The 13,013-nt window shown below is 35.9% G+C and overlaps 1 protein-coding gene across 1 annotated transcript in view; it reads right to left on the bottom strand.

Annotated features, from left to right (window-relative positions):
* The window catches only part of ADAMTS19 (ADAM metallopeptidase with thrombospondin type 1 motif 19), a 261,502-nt gene that overhangs the window by 34,188 nt on the left and 214,301 nt on the right, over positions 1 to 13,013 (bottom strand). Inside the window, exons 18-19 of the mRNA XM_068980968.1 lie at positions 9,982 to 10,135; positions 679 to 814 (exon numbers count right to left, since the gene is read on the bottom strand). Of these exons, the coding sequence (XP_068837069.1) occupies positions 679 to 814; positions 9,982 to 10,135 (290 nt within the window). The remainder of the gene's footprint in view (positions 1 to 678; positions 815 to 9,981; positions 10,136 to 13,013) is intronic.

Raw genomic sequence — 13,013 nt, forward strand, 5'->3', positions numbered from 1 at the left:
CTTGGGGGCTGGAAGGACCAAATGCTCTCATTGCTGTGTCAGGGACTGGGTCCTGGTCAGTCCCACTTTGGTTTATATCATCATTGGCAGGTCCTAACATACCATTTTGGAGAATTTAGGAATGAGTAGTTGAATTCAGCCAAATAATCAGATTTCTGAAGAGGTGACCAACAGGTTACCAAATAATTTTAACTACTCCTTCCTTATTCAGTTAGGACTTGTTTTCACACTGTGAACAATAGATAAAGTGGACATCAAGCCTAGCCTTGCTTCTCCAACACTCATTTCCTAGAGTTGATTGCGCACCTTTCTTGCTGCTGCTAAGTTGCTTCAGTCGTGTCTGACTCTGTGTGACTCCATAGATGGCAGCCCACCAGGCTCCTCCTTCCCTGGGATTCTCCAGGCAAGAACACTGGAGTGGGTTGCCATTTCCTTCTCCAATGCATGCAAGTGAAAGTGAAGTTGCTCAGTCATGTCCGACTCCTAGGGACCCCATGGACTGCAGCCTACCAGTTTCCTCTGTCCATGGGATTTTCCAGGCTGGAGTACTGGAGTGGGGTGCCACTGCCTTCTCCTTTCTTAGACCTTGCTTATTCAAAGCCTTTCATTTTGGTACACAACACATTGCACTGCTTTTAAGAAACTGTGATTCCTTACTGAGTGGGGAGACAGGTTTACCTTGTTTGGCATGGCTGCTCATTGCACTTGCGAATCTGTGGCTCTGGCTTTGTTAAGTACTTGCATTTCTTGTTATCCACAATGCTAATATTTTTGTTCATGATTTTTGTGCAAGACACTGTTGTTTTCCTTTCTCCTGAAAAGAGCAAATAAACATAGAAAGAACTGTTATTATAGGCCTCTATGTGATGGATTTAGGAGGTGTTCTTAGGCTTGTACTTTTCATATTTCATACAAATTTTAGATTAGATCAATGAAGATGATATTATTTATAATCTGCAAAACAAAATGTATCTCTAGCCTTCAGTAAGATGAATAATAATTTTTTTAATTGTTAGCAACTAAATGGCAAGCTTTATAATACAAAAAGATTATGGTAGCATAAGTTGGTAAGACATTAATTAAAGACACTTATAAAGGACTGTATCATCTTTTAGCATTCAGTGGTGGAAAGCTGTATTTTTATAAAGTCTCTGTGCTGTCACAAAAGCACATAAACACTCATATAAATGTGTGAACATTTTATCATCTGGCTGTACACCATCGGGGGTAAGTTTTAGGAGGTAAGCTTATTTTGAGTATAACTCAAATCTTTTTTGTCACTTTTGGTAAAGAACGCAAGAATTCAAGAAATACTCATTCCCTAATGATTATCCTGTTCTCTAAGAAAAACCATGGCGGTTTTCCCATTTTTCACAAGATTTTAGAAAATGGGCTTTTTTCCTTTCTCTGGTAAGATGAAGTTTGATTATAAGAGGTAAAAATGACTATTTGTATGTGATACCCATTTCACTCAGAACTTTGCAAGCACTCTTACTTGACAACACTTATATTATTTCATCTTACACTGAAAAAGCCAACTACATATGTGCTGATTCTGTTTTCCTAAAACAGTCTAAATATCTATATAGGATTTAATAATCTAATGTAACTTGTTTGACCCTATAAAAATAATTAAATCAGTCAATAACTGTAAAGCCAGACAGGTCATGAGGATTAAGAAAAAAAAAATCACAAGTCTTTGTGTCACTATTGAAAGGCCCATTAGTTAGGGTCCTATGACTGTCATGCAGTAATAATTAGGAAACTCAGAGAAGCAGAAATGACTTACAATGTTACATTTTCTTCACAGAGAAAACCAGCCTTACTAGGTAGCAGTTACCTAAATGTGAGAACTCAGGAGATTTTTGGTCAACATCAGCCTAGTTTCCCTATGCTTCAGGTGCTCTTTTATGACCTGACCCATAAAATGAATAGATAGTACACAAATTTTGTATAATGCTAGCATATGTATGTATTATTTCTACATGACAATGATGCTTACCTAAAAGCAGGATTAAAATCAATGTTGCTTTTTTTGAAATATTTGTTTTAAAATCTAATTTAAAACCTCATAGTCATAAGGCACTCTTTCACAGAATAGATGAAGTTCTCTAAATTAATTTAAATTTAATGCTTTTCACAACCATGGCACAGAAGGATGACAAACAGACAATATCCAGAAAGCTTTTGCTGAAATTCACTGTAGTCACGGAATGAATAACTTGGAGCTAATTATACTGCATTTTTTCCTTTACTCAGAAAGCATCTAACTTTAGTTGTGCTGGCCCAGAGGTGACATACTGAGCTAATGACAAAAATCTTTCAAGTACTGATACATCAAAAGAGAAACAGGTATTGGCACCAATACATGGAGTGCCTTACTGGTGTTCTAACAAAATATGAAGCTGTGTGAATAAGAATTGGGACATTTCCATCCACACTGCAGCAAATAAGCTCACATCGTAAGTTTTTTGGCAGACAGAAGAGGGTTTAGCCCTACTTTTAAAAAATTTCATTGAACAAAAACAAAAGAATCAAGGGGGAAAAAAAATCTAATGCTCAGCTACAGTCACATTATGCCTATGAAAATACAACCAGGATCCTAAGGCCATATGGAAATGTTATTGTTTGATTTTTTTCTTTTATATATTTTTATGTCCCAGCCAACACAGGAAATTTCCATTCTAGCATCTAATAGCAGTATTTACAATGCATCCAATACTGTGGAACCAAGGGACGAACAGAAAAGTGATGAAGTAACTGGCCTCCTGCCTGAATCTTGAGTAGATGCAAGCTGTTGACAGTGTATTATTTGCTTTATGGCAATTAACTTCATCTCTGGGTCATTCCCACTAAATTATTGTTGGGGAAATCTGTTTTGATGTTCTAAATTAATTATAAACAAAATACAATAACCATTACGAATTCATCTTATCACCAAATTTGGGCAAAATTTTAAAAGGAAGGGTAATTTTTATTTACTGATTCTTTGTTCTCTGAAGACAGTTAACAAAAACTAGATATTATGTTATGTTCCTTCTTTTCCAGTCTCAGAGATAAGCTGGTATAATGGCTATTTTTAATAGAATGCTATTTCACTCAGGTAGATCACATTTCTAAAACCTGCATCATGTACGAGGAAACAGTTTGAGGAGTAGGTTGAGTATTTCAGGATGCATAAGTGAAATTCTCTACATGTTATAAGACATTTCAAACTTTTTTTTGAAAAGTTTACTTTTTAATTTTGAAATAATTTTTTACCCACATCTACTTTGGGAAATAAGAGGATCTGAATATCCTTTATCCAGTTCCCCGCAATGGTAGTAACTTGCAAGACTATACTACAGCATCCCTGGCAAAAGACTGACATTGATATTGTCAAGATGAGCAATATTTCCACCCCCGCAAGAATCCCTCAGTTACCCTTTTAGAGCCACACTCACTTCCCCTACCATCCACCAGTCAGTTAAGTCCTGGCAACTACTAGCATATTCTCCATCTCTATGATTTTTTTCATTTCAAGAATGTTTTGAAAATATCATACTACTGGGGACTGATATTTTTTTCAACCCAGCATGATCCCCTTGGAGACTCATCTTTATAGTTCTATCAATCATTTGTTCCTTGTTATTGCCAACTGGTAATTCCTGCTGTGAATGAACCACAATTTATTCAACATATCATCCATAGAAAGGTAAGTACATTCCAAACTTTTTACTAAAATTGGGGAACTCTATATGAAAGAGACTATATGTATTCATTTGTCTTCACAATTTTCTCTTATAATTTTTAATTATACTAACAATGACTAGCAAGCAACTAAGCCAAAAGTAAAAATAATTAAATGAGGAAAAAGGTCTTTTCTCTGAGTAGAACGTAGATGGCTGCTTATTTTTCCAGCATACATTTTTTAATTTGAGCAGGTTCTAAAATCATGTCATGTCCTTTCATTCTTAGTCATTCTTCTTACATTTCTATAAAACATTTTTTCCCCACACGGTTTGGGCTTAACATTAATAGGATAATTTCATTTTTATTTTAATGAAAAAAAAAAGCATTCTGTATTGTTCCTAACTGATCTTGTCATTTACATACACACAAAAATTTAAACAGTATCCCCTAACTTTCAAGTGAAATTTAACTTGAGTGCCTAACACTTTAACTGGTCTGGCCTCTCTGTCTCAGAAACAGGAAAGAGTCTTTGCTTTGTTTTCCTGTTAACAAGCAACAAGATGAAACAACTGATGTGGGCTTCATTTTCCCTTCTTTTTACTGTTCCTCTTCAAGCAGATCCAGTAACCTTCCAGAACACCACACCTTTCTGCTAAGGAAGCTGAATGTCTGCTGCCACGGCACCCTTATGTGTGAGGAACTGAGGGTAGGGAATATCAGGCCCATTTTACAGAGGGGCAAACTGAGGCCAGATAAGCGACAAGACCTGTTTGTTCTCTTATTGAGAATATCAAACAACTTCATATCTGGTGTGTAATTCATCAGTCTTTATATTTTGAGTGCCTAACATCTTCACAAACTGGCTTCTACCTTTTTTGTCAAATAATTTCCCACAGCTTGATTCTCATATTTTGTACCTGACTAATAAACATTCCCACTAACCCCAGGGCCTTTGCACTTATGCATATCCCTGGAAGGCTTTCTACAGCTCTCCATACATACTCTGTATGGTGCTTTTATTATTATCTAACCCCTACCAGGGAGGACAGTAAATTCTCTAAAAACAAAAAGTACTCATCTCTGAATTATTCAGCAAAAGTACAAGTACAATCGGTATTGGTAAAGGGATCACTAAATGAAATATAAACACGTAATTCAAGCCCAAAGAACTTGCCACAGTAAGAGGTTCATCTCAACACCGTGTTTCCTAAAATGGTAAAAAAATCATTTGCAAACTCAATGACCAATTATGGGGAATAATTATATATAGCAAATCAAACAAATGGATTATCATTTAGGTGTTACAATTCAAGGTTATAAAGAGTTTACATGAATATAACTGTTCCTATTAATTTAAGTAAAGAAAGTAGGACATGAAATGACATGAAATATTATTGAATCCAAATAATGCAGAGAAGAGCAAACATACATTTTGGTGCATTTTCTTTGGCTAATAACATTTACATTGGTACAGGCAAAGTGCCTGTGAAAGGGAAAAACAGAAAAACCCAGCACCCTTAATAAAATACAGGCATTTGTGTACTGAGATATTGCCTCAGTTTGGACCCAAAGGCTTGGGTGCATCCAGGGACTCTGGCCATGGCCTAGGAGAGCCGTGTCTAGAGGATATCACAATGGAAGGCGAACAGCATAAAAGTCGTAAGTTAGCAGGATTTGGATTAATGTGAAGAATGTGGAATGTTGACTTGTTTTTTCCCTTTTCAAAGTGTATCTGTTCAGATTTTCTAAAAGCATATTTAACTCTTCATTTATTTCAAAACAGGTTATTAAATTTGAGGGCCTTCATTCTAGGTTTTATGTCATTAATTCACCTACTAGATTAAAAATGAGACTTAGAGTAATGCAGTTACTGTATGTGGTATGCAGAATGCGGATTTCACAAAAAAACCTTCAGGTATTATGGAATTATAGATCGCTGCTGCCTCTGAAGATCAAGACCATTTCAAACAACCTTTTATTAAAAAAAAAATCCTTTATCCACTGACCTGTACTTTTGAGGTGCCAAAATAAATTTAAAACATTCCTTCAAAGATTTTTTAGATATCTTAGAACACCAACGCAAAGTAAATATTTACTTCACAAATATGTTTTAAGATGTTTGAAAATAAAAGGACCAATATCAATGATCAGTTGCTGAAGTACAAAGTGATACATCTATTCGAAGTTTTCTAGGAGTATGATTCGAATTTGCAAGATTGTGATGAAAAGTGTACATGTTAAAAACTGTTGGAAAAATTTACTTAAGATCATCAGCATTACTGGGTATTCTAAAGTAATATTTCTTCTAAAAGAAGAAAATTTTATATCTCAGACTTTTCTTTTAATAACTTGTATCAATAAATTAATAGACACATAATAAAGGAACTCTAATGGGTTATTTTGAAACTTAGAGATACTGATATAAAAGATCATGATAATAAAAATTTAACTACTGAAAACTAGGTATTTAAAAAAAACATTAATTGTTCCCACTTATTGCTGGAATGTAGTTCCTTAAAATTGTGTTAAAAAAAACACCTTATGTCAAACACTGAAATTGTATACTGCCCTGTGATAATTTATTTGCTCTTTTTTGCTTAATATTTCTATGAAGTAGAATCGTCCTATTATTCTTCTTTGCTGCTGAAGATAAATTTTGCCTGAATCTGTTTCCAATGTTCTGTGCTTTGAACTTACTTTCATTTAATTCATGAATATGCTGAAAGGTTACAAAGCTCTTTCTGGCTATAAAATCGACAAAACAGAGTCAGAAATGATGCGATTCTTGAAACCCTGTCCATCCACTTTATTTATGAACTGCAAAGGAAAATAATATCCAAATGCCCAGAAACATTTTGGCACTGAAATGAATATACATTCTATTAACATAGTCAGAGATAATTGAAAACTGTTGGCTAAACACAATGGAACAGATCTGAGAGAGAAGGTCTGTTCAAGTGCAAGTCATATAGAAGTTGCTTATAATTAGGACTTTTATAAAATAAGCCGTTTGAAATAAAAGTAAGGACATAGCTAACTTTGTATTTAACAGATTAAATAAAACATCTCTTTGAATCCAAAGAAAACCTATGTAATCTTTTTAAGGGACATGCTATATTTTGTGGGATGAAATCACTAAATCACTGATCTGTTCCTGAAGGAAGTGTATGACAAAGAGGAAAGAAGATCTGAACTCAGGAGTTCTGGATTCTAATTTTGGCTCCACTCCCACTGGACATGTGACCGTGCAAAAGCACTTAATTTCTATGCACTTCGATTTTCTCACATTAATAATTACACAGTCATGCTTAAGAATATCTAAAAGCCCGTCTGACTTTGAACCTAAAGTAACTTATACTGAACTTCCATTTCTTAAAGCCTAGCAAGTGACAAAATATATTCTAGGCTGTATGATTTGGGGAAAAAAAAATTAACCCCCCAAATTTTCTTGTTTAAACTGAAGACTGACAAGTTCTGTATGTTTACTTCTGAAGCTTTTACTAGACCACAATTACAGCAGAATGAAAAAAAAATGAGGATAATAAAATTCACTGGACAAACATTTTCCTGTCTAGAGTCTCAAATGTAAACAGATTTTAATGACTGCCTTTCGGTGCAGTAATAGGAACCAGCAACATTTTCATTGCTCAGTTTCCTCATGACCCACCATGGGACGGTGGCTGGTCATTCTTGTCTGAATTATACTAAGGAAGAAAGAACTCTGTGAATTTTCACTTTAAATGTTTGTTTCTATCTGTGGTTTGCTTTTTTATGGAGAGGGGATGTGAAGCAGAGCCCCTTAAGTGCTATGGGCCCTGGCATCAGTAAGAAATGGGTGAAGTCGAAGCACAGGAATTTGGGTGTACGTGGGGGCATCAGCAGGAGAGGACCAGAGGAGACAGGATCGAAGTCACATGGTGATAACGGGGCCCTGAAGAACTATGGCCAATGAAAATTCCATTGTGGCAAGGATGACTGCTACAAGCTTTTAAATTGTGACTAGAAATTCTTTTGTTATAATTACTCTATAACCCCCAGGAGCAAAGCCTGCTCTGTATAATCTTCCCCTTCCTGGCCTACCACACTGCCTTTACTCTGGGGCTGTGTGTTCCTGGAGTTCCAGAGTTCCAGGGGAGAGTCCCAGAGCTCCAAGTGCTCTTGCAAAAGCAGCTACTCCCCTGTCTCTGAAACTCTGGATGTTCCCGGTACCTTTTTCTCCTGTCTCCTGAAGAAACCATTTCTTGCTTTCTCCATGGTTGCCAGTGGGGTGGCCATTTTCTTGCTTACACTCCATACTTTTGCATCTAGAGGCAGACCATTCCCCCTTCTTCCTAAACATACAGCTTTGGGGCAGGCCATGCGGTGCCATCCCCTTCTTGATGCAGCCAAACACCAACCCCTGGATCAATCTCTCTTTTCACTCTAAGAGTTTAAGCTCCTGGATTATTGTTCTATTTTCTAATACTGCTCCCTATACATTAAAAAAAAATTTTTTTTGAACTTTTACTTTTGTATTGGGGTATAACCAATTAACAATGTAGTCATAGTTTCAGGTGAACTGCGAAGAGACTCAGCCATACATATACATGTATCCATTCTCCCCCAAACACCCCTCTCATCCACCCCTCCCACATAGCATTGAGCAGAGTTCCATGTACTATACAATAGGTCCTTGTTGGCTATCCAATAACATAATTCTTTTTGTAATTACTATAGTCATTTGAATGATTCTTCAACACCAAGGACTCTCAGTTCCAGGCTCTCTTCTCGTCCCAAAGATGTGTCCTTTCACTTCACTGAAGCCACTAACTCTCCTGGTCTTGTTATTACTAATAACTATATCCCCTCTATTGGAGAAGGAAATGGCAACTCACTCCAGTACTCTTGCCTGGAGGATCCCATGGAGGCAGGAGCCTGGTAGGCTACAGTCCATGGGGTTGCAAAGAGTCGGACATGACTGAGCAACTTCACATACATATCCCCTCTATACTCTCAGCTCTATTTTCTGTCACCATCTCCTGTAATTCCAGCCCTCTTCTTAAGTCTAAAAGTCTTCTGACTCTAAACGTTCTTTAACCCCATCAGGCCCTAAAATTCATTAGTGCTACCACGATTTGACTGTCTTTTAAGTCCTTCATATCTTTGCTTTTCTCTGTATACAACTAAATTCCATGGTCAATCATTTTCAGCTCCTTACATACAACCCCAGGTCAAACGTATTCTCCTTTTATTATACTCACATGGCAATTCCAAAACTTACATCACAAGTACGTCTCTATGCTATACATACCTGGAGGGTAATGTACCATTCTGACATAAGTGTCAAGCTGAATTCATGAACTTCAACTTCAGATGGACCATCAGTGCTACCATATGGTCAAAACAAGTACCATTTCATTCCTTTTCTTTTTCTCTTAAGTGACCACCTCACATTTCCTCTCTTTTCAAAATTCCAACATCTTTTCCACCTTTAGTCTCAGAAGAATGGACTATCTTGATAAAAATAGAATCAACCAAAAGGAGTACCACCGTAAGTTTCCAACAACTGATTTTGTTCAAAATACTGTCTTTTCTCCTGTTACTAGGCTATCTATACTTCTTTCTGAAGCCCTATTCTATTCCATCCACCTTGCCAACTTAAGACATTACTCCAGAAATGTTTTGTTCTCTCCTTTGCATCACTAGTTTTCTGTTCTGTTCTGTTCTAGAAAACATACACTGGCAAGCAATCATGTATAATTCTCCCTATTAAAAAAACAATAAACTCTTTGACGCATATTCCTCTCCAGTTAATGCCACATTTCTCTGCTTTATTCTTTCAACATTTCCTGTTACCGTGGGTCCTTTCTTCAATTCATCACACGCCATTTTCTCTGGAATCCACTCCACTTAGTCTTCTGGTTACTTATTTTAATATGTTTTTTGTTTGTTTGTTTTTTTCTCATCTGTCTGAACTCTAAATGACATAGTGTCCCAAGTAAAAATAAAAGTGTATGAATATCATATAACAACCTGCATGATGTACAGGGCACCCCCCGTAAGTGTTAATATTGATGAAAAGCAATGCAGTGAGTAATCATATTGAGTGAGATATGTAACAACTGCAAACAGCCTTTCTTTAATTCATGCCATATTTTGCTACAAAATAGTTCAGGCATTTAGACATGAAATGTGTTTCAAAAAACTTTCAATTTCCAATCCTTCATGGAGTTTGAAATTTTAGATAAGGGGTTATGGATCTGTCTTAACTGTCAACAGTTAATTGGAAAACAGCTATTTTGGAAAGATGGATAATGAAAAATCCTTCACCTCCTCCACATGTGGCATCGCAATCTTCCCAGCCTGTGTGTGTCCACATGAAAAGGGGTTCAGGTGCTTTGGAGCTCTGATTCTCTGGAGGAGGGTCTGATGGGATGGTGTATTCATAGTGAAGACCATAATTCTGGTCTTGAAACAGCAGCACCTATAATATATATAGAAGGGTTCAAAGCAGAGGGATCAAATCAGAGCATATTCAATGTGAAGCATAAAACTAAGGATATGGATACCTTAAAATGCTTTTGGTATGGTGTGTGTGTTCCCTCCATACATAGTAGATTTGTGACCTTATCGCTTAAATGCTGAAAGTGTCCTACTTCTGTAAACACTGGAATTATACACTTAGCTCTGAGCTAACGATGGTATGAAAAAATAGCCCATTTGAATGAGGTCAGAGATACCATGTTATTTTCTCCCAAGTCAATGGGCTACACAGTCTTCCAAAGCATGGTACACGTATGAGATGACTTTAGTAGGGGGGACAGGGACATGTGCCCTATATAACATCAAGATATAACCCACAATCCAGTATCAAATGAAGCCTTTTCACTCATATTAGAAAAATATGAGTGATAAGACCCTGTGTCAACAGAGGAAGAGGACAGAAGACTTTGGGAGTCATTTCACTCCATAAGGGGAAGAGAACTTCTAAGCCAATTGGAGAACAAGAATATTATTCCATGTATGCTTACAGTTAAGCTTTAATTTTGGCAAGGTTACTAACTTTTCATTTACAGTAAAGATCATTTCCTTTGAAAAGAAATTTATGTTAAAAAAAAAACTTTTAAAGGCAAAGTAACAATAATGGTACAGTTATGTACATGTATGTAAACAGTATACATATGTAAACAGTATAAATCATAATGGTTGAACTGTGGGTTACACTGGACTAAATCATAAGCAGTAACCATGTCTGTGATGTTATCCCATAGTACACAATATCAAGCTTAGAACTGTACCATCATGTATGGTACAACCATACACATTTTAAATGAAAGAAAAATACATGAAATATACTCATTTAAAATAAAAGAATGAATGAAAATATGTTTCTTTATAAATTCATTTCCATCAAATATGTCAAACAAGCCCTTGGGATATATGATGTCTATGGATCTGAGGATTTATGGAACAGTGAAAGTGGCTCAGTTGTGTCTGACTCTTTGAGACCCCATGGACTATACAGTCCATGGAATTCTCCAGCCCAGAATACTGGATTGGATAGCCTTTCCCTTCTCCAGGGGATCTTTTCAACCCAGGGATCAAACCCAGGTCTCCTGCATTGCAGGCGGATTCTTTATCAGCTGAGCCACAAGGGAAGCATCTATATAACAAGATGTGATATATAAATAAATATATATATATATTTAATTTTATTCAAATATTAGAGAATTTTGATATTTAATGTATATCAAGGTAGTTGTAATGATAGGCTACAGAGTTAACATTTAATTGGGAAAAAAAGGAGGTCAAGGTTAATTTTTTTAACTTTTTTTCCTTAAGATTTTGCCTCAATATATTAACAGAAATACTATAACACATTTTAATATGTGGATTGAGGAATTCGTATGATGGCATTATGAATCAACTAGATCAACAATAAAAATAATACTTTTAAAAGTCACATATATGTAACATGTTGAATACTGATTGTAAGCACATTACAGTGTTTGTTTTGACTTTAAATATCTCATTTCATGTTGCTAGTGATTTTTCAGCTCAATAAGCTAAAAAAAATGGGAGAGATGAAGTCACCTTGTTTATGAACAGGACCAGACAATTGCATGATTTTTAAATTGATGAAATGAACATATAAATAAGTTATTTGTCAACTTATTTAATTACATGAAAATGTGTCTGTTTTTCTTAAAAAACTACCTTTTCATTAATAGGACATTTGATTGTCCTTGAACATCTAATTCCATTAAAATAAACATTAGTTACAAAATCATTAGCTCTTTCTTAAACCATCTGAATTTGGCAGTATTCTTTGCAAGAAGGAAAGTTACAGCTGAGGGGCTCATACCGAAGCATGGCACAGAAGGTATTGCCTTTTAAAGTTCAGTACCGGCTTTCAATCTGTAATAGTCATTAAAGAAAAATATCTTTAGAAGTGCAGTTTCCTTTGGATTACTGAATAAATCCAGGTCACATAGATGCCTTCTTTTAGACATAGTTCACTGACTTTAATTATGTTTCATGCTTCCAGGAAAAACCTTGGTAATTACCAGTCAGATTAAGGATTCTGCAGCAAGGAAACTCCCTCTGCCCAACAGTAAGGTCTCACATACAGTTTTAAAATTTTGAATTAGAGGCTCACTGAAAGAGCCTCAGTCTTGTCCCATAAAAATATGTAGGTTACCCTCATGTAAGGGAGGAAACATGATGGCATTTTCAGCAACCAAATCATTAAACATATGTTTGCTGTTGATAATGTTGTTATTCTAAGTGACCCAATCATGGAAAGAGCCAGATATTGGTCATATGATGTTTATTTAGTCATTTTCCCCCCTCTTTCCAGATGGCAGAGGGCACAGAGTGGAGTTTCCAATTCAAATTACAGGATCCAAAGTAACTGTGGGGAGATGAACAAAAACATTATTTAAAGTGTATGCCTAATTATGATCCAAAGCTCTTGGGTATAAAGAACTTAGGTTTGATCTTTGTATCAGGAAAGGCAGCGTAGAAGATGGATTAACATCTAATTTATTCAAAGCAGGGAAACCTGGAGTGCTGCAGTCCATGGGGTCGCAGAGCCGGACATGACTGAATCACAACAACAAAATAACTTACTGGGAGATACTGAGCACAGTACTTAATCTTTTAAATATTTAGTGTTTTCTAAATCTGTAAAATGGAACAATAATAACACATATCACATGGTATTATTTTGAGGATTAAATGCCATAATGAATATAAAGCACTTCTGGACAGGGTCTGCTCTCAGCTTGATGAATGATGTATATTATTACTATTATTCAGATTTGAACAGAAGGCCTCATGGAACTCACCTTACTCCCTTT

This window comes from Capricornis sumatraensis, chromosome 9, assembly GCF_032405125.1.
Source record: "Capricornis sumatraensis isolate serow.1 chromosome 9, serow.2, whole genome shotgun sequence".
NCBI lineage: Eukaryota > Metazoa > Chordata > Mammalia > Artiodactyla > Bovidae > Capricornis > Capricornis sumatraensis.